Here is a 17525-nt window from a genome sequence, read left to right on the forward strand (position 1 = left end):
TCCCCTGCATTGGCAGGTGGATTCTTAATCACTGAGCCACCAGGGAAGTTCTATCCTGGTTGTGTTGAAAGTGGAGACTCAAACAGATACTTGTACACCTGTGTTCAGACCAACACTTTTCACAATAGCCAAAAGGAGGAAACCACTCAAATGTCCATCAACAGATGAATAAATGAATGTGGTATATCCATACAATGGAATATTATTCAGCCTTAAAAAGAAACGATATTCTGATATATTGCTATCATATGGATGAACCTTGAAAACATTATGCTAACTGAAATAAGCAGTCACAAAAGGACAAATTTTGTGTGATTCCACTTATATGAGGCAAATTTATAAAGACAGAAAGTAGAATGATAATTACCAGGGACCAGGGGATGAGGGGGGGAAGGGGAGTTATTATTTAATGGGTACAGAGTTTTTGTCTGGGATGATAAAAATGTTCCAGAAACAGATGGTGGTGATGGTTGTTGGTTGTACAATAATGTGAATGTACTTAATGTTGCAGAATTGTGGTTAAAAGGATACATATTATGTATATTTTACCACTGAAAAAAGTGGAAAAAATCCTGGTTTTAATATTGAATTTAAAAAAAATATTTAATTCTATTTATTTTTCGCTGCATTGGGTCTTCTTTGTAGTGGCTTCTCTTGCTGCAGAGCATGGGCTCTAGGCACATGGGCTTCAGTAGATGTGGCCTGTGGGCTCAGTAGTAGTGGCTCGTAGGCTCTAGAGCACAAGCTCAGTAGTTGTGGCGCCCGGGCTTAGTTGCTCTGCGGCACGTGGGATCTTCCTGGACCAGGGATCGAACCCGTGTCCCCTGCATTGGCAGGCAGATTCTTATCCACTGTGCCACCAGGGAAGTCCCTGTAATATTATATTATATTAACATTTTGCAAGATGTTACCATTGGGACAAAGTGGGTAAAATGTACATGAGATCTCTCTGAATTATTTCCTACAACTACATGTGAATCTGCAATTATCTCAATTTTTAAAGTGAAGGAAAAGTCTTATTGAATGAATATTATACTTTAATAAAATTGATTTTAAAAAAATCCACCAGGGAAATTCCCTGGTGGTCCAGTGGTTAGGACTCAGGGCTTTCACTGCTGAGGGCCTGGGTTTAATCCCTGGTCGGGGAACTAAGATCCCACAAGCCACGTGGCATGGCCAAAAGAAAAAAAAATCCACCAGAGTCAGAGTCTCTGGAATCAAATGGCCTGGGTGTGAATCTTTCTTACTAGCTCGATGACTTGGGCAAGTTTCTTAGGCCCTCGGTGTCCTCACCTGTGAAGTAGGGGCGATGAAACTACCCCGAAGCATTTGTGTGAGGCCCAAGAAATGCACCTAGCACGGCGCAGTTAGTTGCTTTTGTAAATTGGGTTCCAAAATGTCATTGGTCACTGTCAGTTCTTCAGAACTCCAAATACATTTTCTGTTAAAAACATTGGTGCACGTGGTGGTTTAATTCTCAGTCTCATCCACCAAAGGCTTTGGATGCAGTGTAGCTCAAACATGGGGCATTTGTGATGATTAGATAACAAAGGATAGGGCTTCCCTGATGACACAGTGGTTAAGAATCCACCTGCCAATGCAGGTGACACGGGTTCAAGCCCTGGTCCAGGAAGATCCCACATGCCATGGAGCAACTAAGCCCGTGTGCCACAACTACTGAGCCTGTGCTCTAGAGCCCGCGAGCCACGACTACTGAAGTCCATGCGCTTAGAGCCCGTGCTCTGCAACAAGAGAAGCCACTGCAATGAAGAGTAGCCCCGGCTCACTGCAACTAGAGAAAGCCCGCATGCAGCAACAAAGACTCAATGCAGCCAAAAATAAATAAGTAAAATAAATAAATTTATTTAAAAAAATAACAAAGGACAATTCTGATGCAATATATCTTAAAACAAAATGGGGAAATGATCAAACTAAACAAGAATGGTTTTTAAAAAAATTATTTATTTTATTTATTTATGGCTGCGTTAGGTCTTCGTTGCTGTGCACGGGCTTTTTCTCCAGTTGTGTTGAGCGGGGGCTACTCTTGGTTGTGGTGCGCAGGCTTCTCATTGCGGTGGTTTCTCTTGTGGAGCACAGGCTCTAGGTACGCGGGCTTCAGTAGTTGTGGTACGCGGGCTCAGTAGTTGTGGCTCACGGGCTCTAGAACACAAACTCAGTAGCTGTGGTGCACAGACTTAGTTGCTCCGTGACATGTGGGATCTTCCTTGATCAGGGCTCAAACCCGTGTCCCCTGCATTGGCAGGAGGATTCTTAACCACTGCACCACCAGGGAAGTCCCCAAGAATGAGTTTTAGCGGGAATGCTGGTGTTGGGGAACCAGCAGATTTAACCAAAAGAAGGGAGGAGCACGACAGAGATTCAGAAGGTCAAATCTGCACCTTCCAAGGGCATTATCAGCCCTGTTTTTTAATTTTGTTGTCAAATGTCAAAATGTAAGACTCTTTTTTTAGGGCTCCATTGATCTATAGCATTGCTCTTAGTTTATTTGCTTGTATTATGGCTTCTGGTGGGAAGAAAAAGCGCAGAAACAGGCAGGCATTCAAGTATTTGCCTAACCCACTTCCAGGGCCTCTTAGGCTCCCAGACAGAGAGCAACACTTTAGTTGCGTTCTTGTCAGGACAAGACCATCTTGTCCTGAACCTCTTGTAGTAGCTCAGACATTCCATGCTCCCTCCCTCTCATCTCCATGCCTTGGCATATGTTGCTTCCTCCTCAAACAACTCTGCCTGGCAAACAGCCTCTCGTCATTCAGGATTCAGTTATGGTGTGGCCTCTTCCAGGAAGCCTTCCTTGATTTCTCCAGGTCTAGACTGTATGCTCCCGTGGCACAATGCTTTCCCTGTCTACCCTGGCAATTCAAAGCACTGAAGCAGCTGTCGGTGAAAATGCAGTAGGGAATGGGGCAGTGTCTGTGTACCTGGGGAAGGGGAAAGACGGTGTACAGTCAACGCTACTCTGGACGGATCTAAAGCAGGAAGATGACTCTTCTCTGTTCTGGGATCTGTCTCCAGAGAGCCACCTCTGATCTATTTATCAGAGTGGATTCACATATGGCCTTGAGCCAGGCTCCCTGGGTCTAAATCCTGGTTCTGCCACTAACCAGTTGCGTGGCCTTGACCTTAGCCTTTCCTTCATCTGTAAAATGGGTATAATAATAGAACCCACCTCATAGGGGTATTGTGAGAATCACATGACTTATGTGTAGAGGGATTAGAATAGTAAGTGCTGCATAGGGCTTGCTCTTATTATTACTATTCCCTTCCCTTTGCCTCCCTGGGTTCTCAACACTAGATCAAGTCGCATTAAACACTCTAATATCGCAGGTAGCACTTTGCATGGACTACACTCACACATTCATCCACGGGAGCCTTGGCTGATGTCTCTTTCCTTCTGAAGGGACTCTGTGTCATGCAGGTGGGGCTTGGTCTTGATACCCCCACAGCATCCCCACACCCTAGTCCAGAGCCTGGCATGTCACGAGTGCTCAATCTTTGTTTTTTCTTTGTTCAGAGACATATATAGCTTAGGACTATGGAGCAAGGAGAGGGGGGTCATAGGAGTTCTGGGGACAAATGATACGATCTAAAAACAAACTGGTCTTGAAATGGATGTCACAGAGCAGGCAGGGAAGTGGCAGACTCCTTCTCAAGTCACCTGATGCAAGAGCGCTCAGCAGGGGCTTCCCTGGTGGCTCAGTGGTTAAGAATCTGCCTGCTAATGCAGGGGACATGGGTTTGAGCCCTGGTCCAGGAAGATCCCACATGCCGCGGAGCAACCAAGCCCGTGCGCCACAACTACTGAGCCTACGAGCCACAACTACTGAAACCCATGTGCCTAGAGTTCATGCTCTGCAACAAGAGAAGCCACCGCAATGAGAAGCCTGCGCACCACAAGGAAGAGTAGCCCCCACTCGCTGCAACTAGAGAAAGCCTGCGCGCAGCAACGAAGACCCAAGGCAGCCAAAAATAAATAAATAAATAAATTTATTAAAAAAAAAAAAAAGAGCGCTCAGCAGAGGAAGGATGTCCGTGGGTTGGATGTTAACTGCCGTCCCCTCTTCCCCACTGCGGCAGAGTATCAGGAACTGGAGGGAACTCTCAAGATCTCTACGGGAACATTCTGGGTGCATTGGGCTGAGTCAACCTTGGTTTCAGTTCTCCATGGATGAGGAGAACTTGCCAGGGCCTAGGAGGCCCTTCAAGACCCCGCCCTCCCTACCTCGAGATGACTGTGCACTTTCATCGCCAGCTTCTCCTTCATCACTCCCCCACCCCGCCCCGTGCCACTGTGCATCAATCAGCCTCACTGGCCTTCTGTCCCCAACATGCATGCTCAGAGCCTCTGCACTTGCTGTTCCTTCTGCCTTAAATGCTTTTCCCACAGCTCTTCACAGATCTGACTCCTTAGCATTCACAACCCAACTCAACTGAGATGTCAGAGAGGCCCTCCCTGAAGTCTCCACCCTCAACTCTCCAACCTTGAGTCCCTTTCTATCCATGCCTTGGCCTTGTTTTCATAAATGTCTGAAATTTCACATAAGAAATTATCTTTTGTGTTTATCATCTGTCTCTCCATGCTATCTGCAAGTGCCATGAGGCTAGGAACTTGGTCTCGTCCCTGCTGATCTCCCAGGGCTCAGAACAATCCTGACACATGGAAGGAGCCCAATATTTGTTGAGCTGATTGCCTGATTGAATGAAAAGACCTTATCCTCTAGAGCTGTTGCTGTCCAGTCTGGTAGCCACTAGCCGCATGTGGCTATTTAAATTGAAATTAATTAAAATTAAAGTAGGGACTTCCCCAGTGGTCCAGTGGTTAAGACTCTGCCTTCCACTGCAGGGGGTGCGGGTTCAATCCGTGGTCAAGGAACTAAGATCCCACGTGCCATGCCATGCAGCCAAAAAAATTAAAGTAGAGCTTCAGTTCCTCAGTCACATTAATCACATTTCTAGAGCTCAGTGGCCACATGTGACTAGTGGCTACCATATCGGACATTGCAGATAGAGCACATTTCCATCATTACAGTCTTGTAGATACTGGCCCCTATTGTCCACTAGAGTGCAAAGCTTCTCTGGAGGCCCTCGTCTCTTAGCTGGTGGGAGGAATGAATAGATGGAAGGATGGAGCCTGCAGGCCCATTACCATCTGCCTCAGGGGAGGGTGCCTCCTCTTTGTTACTGAGCTGCGGCCAGTATTGGGCAGGAGGAAGCCACTGGCCAGAACTGTCATTAAGCAAGGAACCTAAAGGAGGTGATGATTGCCTTCCATCCTATAGCTAACTGGGGACCCTCCACGCAGTTTGGGGGTTCCTGCGTATAGTGGGAACCGGGAAGAAGGAGGTGGAGTGTGAGAGCTGGCGATGGGGTAGGGAGAGAGGGTTTGGAAAGCTTCGGGGGTGATGAGCAAGGTCAGTGGTGAACACATCGACTGTTTTTTTTCTTTGGCGGGAGCGGGCAATTATTGCTAGGTGGAATCTATAATGATTCTGTGCGCCAAAAGCCCCGCCCCTCCATCGCGGCTAACCTCGTGACTAAAAGTGGGGGTTTTTGGAATCCAACGTCCAGGTTTGAATCCTACTTCCCACGTGTTTACTCTGTTACTCAATCTTTTCGTACCTCTATTTTTTTATCTGTAAAATAGCGATATTGATCATAATAACAGCTAGGAAGAAAGGCTGAAAATCGCTCGATAAACCCTGTTCACGGTTCCTATGCTAAGCCCGAGACACGAGACGCTGGTCAGAGAAGGATCTGGCTCACAGCCAAGCCTCGGGAGGGCCCCATTTATTCCCATTAAAACCGGGCAGGAAAGCGCGCCTCCCGCCCGCGTGCCGCCCCAGCCCAGTCCGGACGCCTCGTCTTCCTGCCTCACCACGGCCAGCTGGGCCCCGGGGGAACGCCTTGCTGCCCGCCTAGCCCTCCTCGCCCTCGAGGCCCTCCGGCTCCAGCTCGTGGAAGGGGCAGGGCCGGTTGGAGGAACGCAAGGCCGGAGTGGGCGGGCGTCGCATCGCAAAGGGGCCGAAGTACTCGGCGGCGAAGGTGACCACATCGGCCGGCCGGTGTAGCAGCAGGAAGAGCAGGAAGTCGGAGATGAGCGCCTGGGCCTCGGGGTGCTGCCGCAGATAGCTGTTGTGGCTGAGACGGAGCTCCTCCTGGAGGGGTCCGAGCCTGAGCCGGACCCGGGACCCCCGCGCCCCAGGAGCTCCCCTCCCCTTCGCCCCATGGAGGGCTTAGGGACGCTGGAGTCCCCTAACCCCTAGGGATGATGCATTTCAACCGGGCAGAAAAAGTGATCAGTAAGGGTGGAGTGTACGCCCTGGGCAGGGGGATGGGGGGATGGGGACCTCAGTCTGGCTGCAGCCCCTCCTCACCTTCCGGTCCACGAACCTCGAGTAGAGCTCCATGTCCTCCTCCCACACCAGGGGTTTCTTCTCAAACACTGGGTGAGGCTCAATATCATCTGGGGGTGGGTGCGGGTGGGAGGAAGGCTGCGTGCCTATTCCGACCCCAGAACCTTCCTCAGATACAGAGGGATGCCCAAGAACACCAGTTCTGGGCAGGCTCAGGTAAAACCCCAGGGTTCTGGCCATATGGGCGAAGTGGCTGGAGGGGGTTCCCAGCAAAATGATCGTCCCCGAATTGCCTTGGAGACAGGGGTTGGAGAGCAAAACTTCTCCATCTCATCTCGGGCTCTGATCCGGGGCCATGGCACACTCAATCCACCCATGCACCCTGGAAGGCTCCAGGTTTCCTCACCTCACCTTCACTCTCCCACCAGCCAGGGGCTTCACTCACCCGCCTCCCTCAAGGTGGGCACCTTGGTGATCATGCCGCACCCGGGGGAGCCCACCTGGATCCTCTTGGCCAGGTGCCTGGAGTGCAACACAGAAGAAGGTGGGAGTCTTCCTAGACCAGCCCACTCCTTTGAAGGGTGTTCTGGGGGCCTCCCTTTACTGCTGTCCCCCTCCTCCCCTCCTCCACTTGTCTTTGAGTTCCAGGGTCCTGTTCATTTCCAGATCCCCTGCTTTTCAAACTGGGGACTCTTCCTACCCTGGAGATGTGTGCACGTGTGCAAGGCTAATTTTAGAGGTGTGAGCGCTAAAGGAATCACAAGGGAATTCCCTGGCAGTCCAGTGGTTAGCGCTAAAGGAATCACAAGACTCCGAGCTTTCACTGCCAAGAACCCGGCTTCAATCCTGGTCAGGGAACTAAAATCCTACGAGCCATGGGGCGTAGCCAAAAAAATTTAAAAAAATAAAAAGAATCAGGAGCCTCCTGCTATGTGATACTCAAAATAGAAACAAGTTAAATTATGAAACAAGGAAAAGCCCACAACGTTCTGATTACTTTTTTTTCTAGTATGGTGCTTCTGTCAATACCTCTTTGGAAATTTCAAGAAACAAATGCTTCTCCCCCTCCCGAATTTTCTCAGGATTTGGTGCCTGCACTTTGCTGGCGACAGCTTGGCAGTGTGCTGGGGTGCTTCTCCCAGCCTGCTGATTTTATCAAGTGCTGAGCTGTTCAGACTTGGGTGTTTTTCAGTTTTACACCCACACCTGTGGCAGCTGCTTTAGCGACGCCTTAGGCCCTGTGGAGTTGACCTTGACTTCCTCAGCCATTCAGGGCTCTTCGGTGAGGTTTGGGAGGCATTGTGAAGATCAGGAGAATGAATGAGTATATGAAAAAAGGGTGAATGAGTGGATAAAGCGGGGGCGCTCAGACCTCAACAGCAAGTCTTCCTGGTGGTGTCCCCAGAAACAGGACTCTCCCTTTGCCCCGACCTGGCCCAGGAGGCTGAGCTCCCATGCTTGTGCTCAGTACTGCCCCTTTCGCCCCACCGTCAGTAGCTCACCCATCAGAGAGCAGGTAAAACTGGCAGGACACGGGGATGCCCTGTTCCGAGTGTACAGTCTGCTCCACAATGAACACTTCCACCTGCTGATGGCCCACCTGGATCGTCTGGGAGCCCAGGCCTTGCTGGCAGCAACCAAAATGAAGGGAGGGAGGTGAGGTGGATTCCTACCGGGGCCTCCCCGCACATCTCACCCTGGCCCTTCTCTCCAGGTTATAGCTTCACTGCTTGTTCACCAGTGATAAGCAGCCCTTGGCTGTCCAGACCCTTAGGCGCCTCAAGATTTGAGATGCACCCCCAGGTTAAGTTGGGGTTTTCTCATAGAGAGCCAGCTCCACCCTGCTCCTGCCCCAAGCTGTCCCCATGCCAGCTTCATGACCAAGTGCTTCTAGTTGACAGATTCTGTAATAGGGATGACCAAGTAGGTGTGAGGGTGGGCGAGGGTGGAGGCTGGGCTATTTGTGGGGAGGGGGTAGTGGGACGCTGAGGAGGGACTAGACTGAGATTTATGGCTGCCTCAGGCCCGTGCAAGCTGCCCATTGTAATTTAAATTTAAATTCCTGGGGACTTCCCTGGTGGTGCAGGGGTTAAGAATCTGCCTGCCAATGCAGGGGACAGGGGTTCGAGCCCTGGTCCCGGAAGATCCCACATGCCGCGGAGCAACTAAGCCCGTCTGCCATGACTACTGAGCCTATGCTCTAGAGCCTGCGAGCCACACTACTGAGCCTGCGTGCCACAACTACTGAAGCTCACACACCTAGAGCCTGCGCTCCGCAACAAGAGAAGCCTGCGCACCACAGCAGAGTAGCCCCAGCTTGCCACAACTAGAGCAAGCCCGAGTGCAGCAACGAAGACCCAGTGCAGCCAAAATAAATAAATAATTAGAAAAAAAAAATAAATCCCTGTTACAGCAACAGGGAGAAAACTGCTAACATAAGAAAAACATTTCAAAGAAAATTGGGGGGAAATGGTATGTGCCTCTTTGTATCAAACACATTGCTGTTTGTCATGTCTGTGATAGAAAAGACGAGAGTGTCATTTACGAAGTTGGTCAAATCAGCCCCCAAAGTGTGTGTTCAGAGGCATGGCTTCAAAATCACATATTACAGGAAGTCCTAGGTAGGTTGATGATGAAAGTTTAGCCAAAATAAGAGAAAAATAAGAAACAACCTTAAGGGTTGAGACATGATAAAATAATTTTTAAGTGCAGTTGGAGATGTTGCATTTCCTGATCTTAAAAAAATATGTCTTTAAAAGTGGCCCCTGTGGGGCTTCCCTGGTGGCTCAGTGGTTGAGAGTCCGCCTGCCGATGCAGGGGACGCGGGTTCGTGCCCCGGTCCGGGAAGATCCCACATGCCGTGGGGCAGCCAAGCCCGTGAGCCATGGCCGCTGAGCCTGCGCGTCCAGAGCCTGTGCTCCCCAATGGGAGAGGCCACAACAGTGAGAGGCGCGTGTACCGCAAAAAAAAAAAAAAAAGTGGCCCCTACGATGTTTATTTTTCCTGGACTGACTTTTGTGCAAAAAGCGTTGCTTTCTTCCACTGCTCCCAGCTTTTGGTCCTTCTCGCTCACGCCACTTGCCTCACACTTGGTCTTCCCTCTAACAAATGCGGTCTTGCTTTCTCCTGCTCTTGGAAGTCTCACCCCCAGGCCCTAGGTTTATCCCCACTCCACCCCCTCTTCCACTCCACAGAGCTGTCTTGTCTCCCAACTCAGTATTCTCCTTGCCCCTTCTAGTTCACCCCAGACCAATTCCCCACCCAGGGAAACCCCTCACGTAAGTGGAATAGCAGAGTTTGCCCTCGGTGTCCAAGGCCAGGAAACGGGCGTTGCTGGGCACTGTCTGCCTCCAGGCCATCACCCTCAGCAGCACCAGGTTGGCAGCCTGGGAGACGAAGCCCGCAATGGAGTGCCAGGGGAAGAAAGTCACTTCGGTCTTCACTTCCTGTTCAGGACAAATCTGGGTCAGGGACCTTGAGCCAGGAAGTGGAGGGAGGTTGGGCAAGACAGGTGTTGAGCATATGGTCCAGTCCATATGGTCCCTAGTCCAGGCTCCTGGCCTGACACCATCTGTCCCCTGTTCCTGGTTCCAAAGAGGATGTAGGGTATGGCTCCCACCTGGCTCTCATCCTTACCTCACCCTCCTTGATGATTCTGGTCACGGCCAGCTGATCATCCTGCTTCAGCAAACTCATCTTCCGTTCCATGGGGAGGGCGTGGAACTAAGGGCCAGAGCATGGAGGGGAGAACCAGGGACTCACGGGATCGTATACGAGCGAGATCCCCCAGAGGTCGCCTTGTTTCTCCTTCATAAATGAGAAAACTGAGGGGAAATTTGGATAGAAAACTTTCCGTATGTGGTCAAGGCTGGGTCCCCAGGAGGTACCTTGATGAACTCCTTATTATGTTGTTCCACAACCTCCAGTTTCCACGAGACATAGCCTGGGGGGAGGAGGTGAACACTGCTGTCACCGGAGACAAGGCTGGAGTTTGCAGGAAGGGAGGCGGTGGCCCCAGCTGGAGGACTCAGGTGTAGGGTGGCCCGAGGGAAAAACTAAGGCTGCGATTAACTTCCCTGTCACCCCCCGTGTCCCACACACTCTCTTTGCCTCGTTCTAGTACCAAGGTGAAGTCAAAGCGTTGGTCCTGAGTGAAGGTCCTGGGAGTTGGGGGGTGGGAGGGGGAGGGCAGTGGAGGAAGGGTGGGGGTAGAGGGTGTCAGGCAGCAGGAACTCTACCCAGAATGGAGTTTCCGCAGGGTATTTTGCCCATGAAGCCGCGGCTAAAGGCATGCACAAATGGGAAGTATGCCGTGACACCAAACTGGTCTTTGTATTTCCCTCTCTGCACCTCAATGGTCAGCTCTCCCTGAGGCTCCCCTGTGTCCGAGACCATGACCAGAGTCTCCGAGAAGAATAGCGTCAGCAGCTCCTCTTGCCCTGGGTGCGTGAGGGTCCCGTGGGGACAGTTAAAGCCCCAGCTCCAGCTCCTAGGTCTCAACTCTCGGACCCCCCGGCCATCAGTGCGCCCACAGTCTCCACCCACTCCCTCCTCATCCCACGTCCCCCAGGTGGCCCCTGCCTCCCCTCCATTGGCCTCTACAGCAGTTGGCAGGTGAAGGCTCCCTGCCCCAATCCCCACCAGTCCCTACCCACACCGTGTCCCTGGGGTCTTCCCTTGAAGAATATCAACTAACGGGCCTCACACCCTTTGTGAGTCCCAGGAGAATCAAGGCTGAGAGAGGGGGTGGCCAGGTCTGGGCTTTCTCCCCTCTCTCCCGTCCGTACTTTTGCCCCCCGCTCCCCCCTACCCCAACCCCCCCACTGCCCAGGCTCACGGAGGGAGTTGAGGAAGTTGATGGCTTCAGCATTGGCCTCTGGGGGTGGCAGACTCTCTTGGGCTGAGGGCTGGTGATCCTTGGCTTTGAAGCCTAGGGAGGGAGGAGAGGTTGAGACGGCAGATGGCGGACCCTGGGAAGAAGGACAGGGGTGGGGCAGGGGTCCCAAGAGCAGGATCCTCCAAGGCCACCCCAGGGTGGATGATGAGGGAGAAGATGCCCCACCCCTTTCCAGGTCCCCACCCCAAATTCCTCAGTCCTCTTCTCACCTTTGGATTGAACTTTGGAAGACATGCTGCCTCCTGCTACCCAGTTTGTATCCAGCTGTCTCCATGGCAACTGGGAGCTAGCTACCGCCTCTTAAAGGGCCATCAACCCATTTCACTAAACACCCAGACCTTGGAAGGATTGGTAGGAACTGTGGCTTCTGCGCCTCAGCCCAAGCCTGAGGTATTGTCCAGCAGAGGGAGCATTTGACATTCTTAGGAGGCAGGGGGGGATGACATGGATCATTAGCATGACCTTACAAGTGTGCTTTGAAGTTCAATTCTTACTGGGATTGTAAGTAGAACCAAAATATTTTTTTAAAAACCTTAAATGTTACTATATTTATATGTTTACGTTTATTAGGTTGCATTAAAAGTACTTGGGAAGCTGGTTTGTCAATTTATTAAAAAATTTTTTTAGAGAATTATTTTTACTTATTTTTCCCAATCAATTGCTTTTGACAATTGCAATCGCCACTGGGCAGTCCAGTGGTTAAGACTCTGCGCTTCCACTGCGGGGGGCAAGGGCTTGATCCCTGGTCGAGGAACTAAGGTTCCGCACGCTGCATGGCGAGGCCAAAAAAACCCAATCAATTGCTTTTAAAAAGGAAGTAGAATATATAGAATGAATAAATATGGCATAAACATATTTATAGCATTTTTAATTTTGTAAAGAGAACCAATTATTAATTAAAGCCCCCTTAAAAGTTAGTAATAACATTAGATAGATTTATCATTAGAATATGACTAAGTTGAACTTAAAAGTTTTAAAAATGCTTATGTTTTAAAATTTGCATTTTAAGAAATTGAGTTCTAATTTTTTTAAATTAATTTATTTCTTTTATTTTTATTTTTGGCTGTGTCGGATCTTCGTTGCTGTGTGCAGGCTTTCTCTAGTTTCGGCGAGCAAGGGTTACTCTTTCTTGTGGTGTGCAGGCTTCTCATTGCGGTGTCTTCTCTTGTGGAGCACAGGCTCTAGGCGCGCGGACTTCAGTGGTTGTGGCACTTGGGCTCAGTAGTTGTGGCTTGCGGGCTCTAGAGCACAAGCTCAGTAGTTGTGGCACACGGGCTTAGTTGCTCCGCGGCATGTGGGATCTTCCTGGACCAGGGCTCTAAACCGTGTACCCCTGCATTGGCAGGCAGATTCTTAACCACTGCGCCACCAGGGAAGCTCTGACTTCTAATTTTTAAAAGCCAAAATGAATTCTGCACGTGAACCACCGCCAGTGGCATTAAGAAAACTCACAACTAGGGCTTCTCTGGTGGCGCAGTGGTTGAGAGTCCGCCTGCCGATGCAGGGGACACGGGTTCGTGCCCCGGTCTGGGAAGATCCCACATGCCGCGGAGCGGCTGGGCCCGTGAGCCATGGCCGCTGAGCCTGCACGTCCGGAGCCTGTGCTCCGCAGTGGGAGAGAGGCCACAGCAGTGAGAGGCCCGCGTACTGCAAAAAAAAAAAAAAATAGTCTGTTAGTTCCTCAAAACGCTAAATGTGGAGTTACTATATGACTTAGCAATTCCACTCTGGGGTATATACCCAAGAGAATTGAAAACATCTGTCCACATAAAAAACTTATACACAGATGTTCATAGCATCATTATTCAGAATAGTCAAAAAGTGGAACACTCATCTGTTCATCAACTGATGAATGGATAAACAAAACGTGGTGTATATATATATATAATGGAATATTATTCAAGCATAAAAAGGAGTGAAGTACTGACATATGCTAGAATATGGTTGAACCTTGAAAATATGTTGAGTGAAAGGAGCCAGTCACAAAAGACCGCATATTGTATGATTCCATTTATATGTGTAAATGTCCAGCACAGGCAAATCTATAGAGACAGAAAGTAGATCAGTGGTTGCTTGATGTAGCGGAAGGGTGGAGGCATGGAGGCAGGGAGTGGCATCCACTGGGGACAGGGTTTCTTTTGGGCATGCTGAAAATGTTCTAAAATTAGACTGTGCATATACTAAAACCCACTGAATTGTATACTTTAAAAGGGTGAATTTTGTGGTAGGTAAATTATATCTCAATAAAGTTAATAAAAAATAGATGCTTTAAATAAAATCTAAGAGAAGAGAGCAAACCGTTTTGCTTTCATATGTGAATTACATAAAGTTGAACAAAATCTTTTTGATTTGGACAAAATGTTAAAAAAAAAAAAAAAAGAAGCAGGGACTTCCCTGCTGGTCCAGTGGTTAAGACTCCGTGCTTCTACTGCAGGGGGCGCGGTTTTGATCACAGGTCTGGGAACTAAGGTTCCACATGCCTTATGGCCAAAAAAACGCAAGAAGCAAACTGTTCTTTTTTAGATGCTCTATAAAGGGTGCCCACATAGTCCCCCTCCCTATTGTGCCCCCCCATCCCAGCTATTCCGGACTCCTGGCCTGAGGGAAAATTTGCTCCCTGAGCCCTCTACCCTTTAGAGTTCTCCTGTCACCCCTGGTCCCCCTCACCTCCCCTTGGTCAGGCTCCTCTAGCTGCATAGGACCCCCACCTGCCTATCCACACAGGTTCCCACCTCCTGGGAGCCCATGTTCTCAACTCTCTCACTCCCCCCAGATTCCTTCCTGCTTGATGCTGGCTGTTTCCTGCTAGCTGCTTAGAGGAGAAAGCATTTTGGAAAAGTGAATCACAGAAGGATCAACATCCAGTTTGTTGTCTATTTTTTTAACCATCTGGAAGAGATCTGTTAAGGACCCTTGTTACCATCCCCCCTTAGGGCCTGATACGCCAGGGGAAGGATGCTCTGGAGCGGTTGACGTACTAGCCGTGTGGCTGTGTTGGGCAGGTACGCCTTTCTGAGCCTGTGACATGGACAGCATGTTCCCTCCCGGCAGCTGGGGTTGGCATCTATTGAACAACAACCATTACCGTAGAGAGGGTACCCTACACGCTGAGCTCTGCCGGTAGTAAGCACTTAATCCTCACAATCAGCTTCTAAGGTGGTGTTAGCATCATCGTCATTGGACAGGTGAGAAGTGGAGGCACAGAAAAGTTCAGTAACTTGTCCAAGTTCACCCAGTTAATAAATGGAAGGTGTGGACTCCAACCCAGATGGGCTGGCTTGAGTCCATGTTCTTAATCTCTTTGCCCTACTGTCCCTGATAGACTAGCACTAAGTTTATTAATAACACTGAGAGGAAAAAGAGGCTGCTGTTCAACGAACACCGTTGTGCATCTCATTTGGGTCTCCCAGCCACTCCAGAAGGAGGCTCGGTGACATGAGTCCCATGTCTGGAGTTACCCACGGAGTGTCAGAGTTTGTATTCAAATCCAGACCAGTGCAAGTCCTCTCTCTTTCTTCCACTTTGTCCTGCCTTTGGCCCAAGCTTAGGGTTTACTGACCATCAGGGTTAGCTTCCCACCTGCTTTCAAAGGCTCCATTTGTGGCCAGGGCCTGGGAGGACTAGGACAACCCCTCACCAACACACACATGTGGACACACAGGGCTCTTCTACAACTTATCCTGTTCTCTGTCCTTCCTGGGAAGTTCTAAGGCTGCCCCTCCCTTTCTCCTTTTCTGTGATTTAGAAAAAAGAGAGAGACAGCCTGTGATTCAGGGAAAAACGAACTGCTTACAGGATTTTTAAAAAAAATAAATTTATTTATTTAATTAATTTATTTTTGGCTGTGTGGGGTCTTCATTGCTGCACGTGGGCTTTCTCTAGTTACCGTGAGCGGGGGTTACTCTTTGTTGCCGTGCACAGGCTTCTCACCGCAGTGGCTTCTCCTGTTGTGGAGCACGGGCTCTAGGCGCGCAGGCTTCAGTAGTTGTGGCACACAGGCTTAGTTGCTCCTTGGCATGTGGGATGTTCCCGGACCAGGGCTCGAACCTGTGTCCCCTGCGTTGGCAGGCAGATTCTTAACCACTGCGCCACCAGGGAAGCCCCAGATTATTATTATTTTTCTAAATTAATTAATTAGTTTATTTTTGGCTGCCTTGGGTCTTCCTTGCTGTACATGGGCTTTCTCTAGTTGTGGCGAGCAGGGGCTACTCTTTGTTGTGGTGCACGGGCTTCTCATTGTGGTGCCTTCTCTTGTTGCAGAGCACGGGCTACATCTAGGCACACAGGCTTCAGTAGTTGCAGCACGCTGGCTCAGTAGTTGTGATGTACAGGCTTAATTGCTCCGTGGCGTGTGGGATCTTCCCGGACCGGGGCACGAACCCGTGTCCCCTGCATCGGCAGGCGGACTCTCAACCACTGTGCCACCAGGGAAGCCCAACCCCCAGGTTATTTTTTAAACTAAGTATTATTTAAACACCTTTGAGGCCATGTGTCTACCTCCATTTCTTCTCTATAATGAATTATGGCACCAGAAATCACATGTAGCATTTTCCAAAGTGACTTCATATGCCTTTCTCGTCTAACTCTTCTAATAGCCTCCAAATAAGTGGCCTTGTTGGTGAAGGCTTATGAGTTTGCTGCCTTGCATCATTTCTGGTATCAGGCCCCCTATTCCTCTGGGGGACCCTTTCCCCACTCTTGGTGCACTGTGTTTCAGTTGGGTCTGACACTGCCTTTCCAGGTGTGGTCACGTGACCTAACCTGGCCAGTCAAAGAAGCCCATTCCCCTAACTCCTATGATTGGCTCAGCATTGGGCATATAATCCAAGCTGAACCAGTGAAACTCAATCCCTGGGGCTATTAGAGGTTCTGCTATGTTTGATGAACTAGTAGCCCGTAAACCTGGAACTTCTAGAGACCATCTTTCCATTACAGGGAGAAAGACTGACAGAGAACGATATCAATATAGAAGAAAGCAGAGCTGAATGATGAAGATGCCTCTGAATCCCTGGATCCATTCATGCCTGAAGTCACCATGACATAATCCTACACTTCTCAATTTCATGACCTGATAAATTTCCCTTTTGGTTTAAGCCCCTTTCGGCTGCGTGTTTGTCACTTGCACTTGAAAGGGTTATGTCTCATTCAAGGTTGTCATCTCCACTGGAAGGTGAAGAAACTGAGGTCCGGGAAGTTACTTGCCCAAGGTCCTTGGATGTTGAGTAACAGAGCTGCGACTAGAACCCAGGTGTCTAAGGCCAGTTGTCACTCCTGCTGTTCTGCAAGCAAAGAATAGGTGTCCCGGTTATTGCTGGTCAGTGCTGGCTCCAGGAGAAACATGTGTCATTCTTCAGGACTGATGCTCCAGTGAGACGATCAGCCAAGGCCTTGGGAAAATGCTTCACCAAGCCCTAGAGAACCATTAGCAATTGTCCCTTGAAGCTGGGCATACCCAGAGTGACCTGGCCCTGGGGCTTGCCCAGTCAAGAGACAATTACAGAGCACAGAGACTGCCCTTTTTCAGGAAGGTGAGGCCCACGGCTCCTTCCCTCACCCCCACCCCAGATGCAGCCCTGAGCCAGGATAGTGAGGACCAGTGCCAAGGTCCTTGGCTTGGGGTGAGGGATGCCAAGAGGGGAGGCTGAGCTGTGGCCGGGGGGCCCAGGAAATGTGGAGCCAAGCCGGTGCTTCCCAGTCTTCAGCCACACCAAGGCCACCTTTAAGGATTCTGCCATAGGGACCTCCCTGGTGGTCCAGTGTTTAAGAATCGGCCTTCCAATGCAGGGTACGTGGGTTCGATCCCTGGTCAGGGAACTAAGATCCCAAATGCCACAGGGCAACTAAGCCCACGCGCCACAACTGTTGAGCTTGGGCACCTTAACAAGAGAGCCCACGCACTCTGGAGCCTGAGTGCCACAACTAGAGAACCTGCCTGTGGCAACTAAGACCCAACACAGCCAAATAAATAAATATATTAAATATAAGAAAAGAATTCTGCCGTAGCCAAGTGTCACCTTTACTTCGTATTTTCCTATTTCAAAAAATGCAAGCACACTTTGGAGATATTTCAGGTTCAGTTCCAGACCATCGTAATAAAGCAAATACTGCAATGAAGGGAGTCACGCAAAAAAATTTTTTCCCAGTGCATATAAGAGCTTTGTTACACTATAGTCTGTTAAGTGTGCAGCAGCATTACGTCTAAAGAGAACAATGTACATACCTTAATTCAAAGTATTTTGTTGCTAAAAAAAAATGAT

The 17525-nt window shown here is 49.7% G+C and overlaps 1 protein-coding gene across 2 annotated transcripts; it reads right to left on the minus strand.

Annotated features, from left to right (window-relative positions):
- Nucleotides 1-5781: 5781 nt before the first annotated feature.
- CATIP (ciliogenesis associated TTC17 interacting protein) lies at nt 5782-11536 on the minus strand. Of its 2 annotated transcripts, none has more exons than XM_032638219.1 (10): nt 11478-11536; nt 11209-11301; nt 10610-10810; nt 10259-10314; nt 10008-10094; nt 9650-9817; nt 7874-7998; nt 6817-6893; nt 6393-6481; nt 5782-6173 (listed from the first exon to the last, which is right to left on the minus strand). In XM_032638219.1, the coding sequence occupies exons 1-10, from the start codon at nt 11500-11502 to the stop codon at nt 5934-5936; spliced, it is 1161 nt and encodes a 386-aa protein (XP_032494110.1). In that variant the 5' UTR covers nt 11503-11536; the 3' UTR covers nt 5782-5933. The 2 variants fall into 2 exon arrangements, with proteins under 2 accessions (XP_032494110.1, XP_032494108.1); XM_032638217.1 differs by having other exon boundaries at nt 5888-6173; nt 11209-11333; nt 11477-11502.
- Between the last annotated feature and the right edge of the window lie 5989 nt (nt 11537-17525).

This window comes from Phocoena sinus, chromosome 7, assembly GCF_008692025.1.
Source record: "Phocoena sinus isolate mPhoSin1 chromosome 7, mPhoSin1.pri, whole genome shotgun sequence".
Lineage (NCBI taxonomy): Eukaryota > Metazoa > Chordata > Mammalia > Artiodactyla > Phocoenidae > Phocoena > Phocoena sinus.

Excerpts from the sequence above, each read along its gene's own strand:
- CATIP (XM_032638217.1), bottom strand. The coding sequence starts at position 11,502 with ATGTCTTCCAAAGTTCAATCCAAAGG. Across the intron at positions 9,818-10,007 it reads GAATCATCAAGGAGGGTGAG|GAAGTGAAGACCGAAGTGAC; the intron begins GTAAGGATGAGA and ends TGTCCTGAACAG. Across the intron at positions 6,174-6,392 it reads CGAGGTTCGTGGACCGGAAG|GAGGAGCTCCGTCTCAGCCA; the intron begins GTGAGGAGGGGC and ends GGACCCCTCCAG.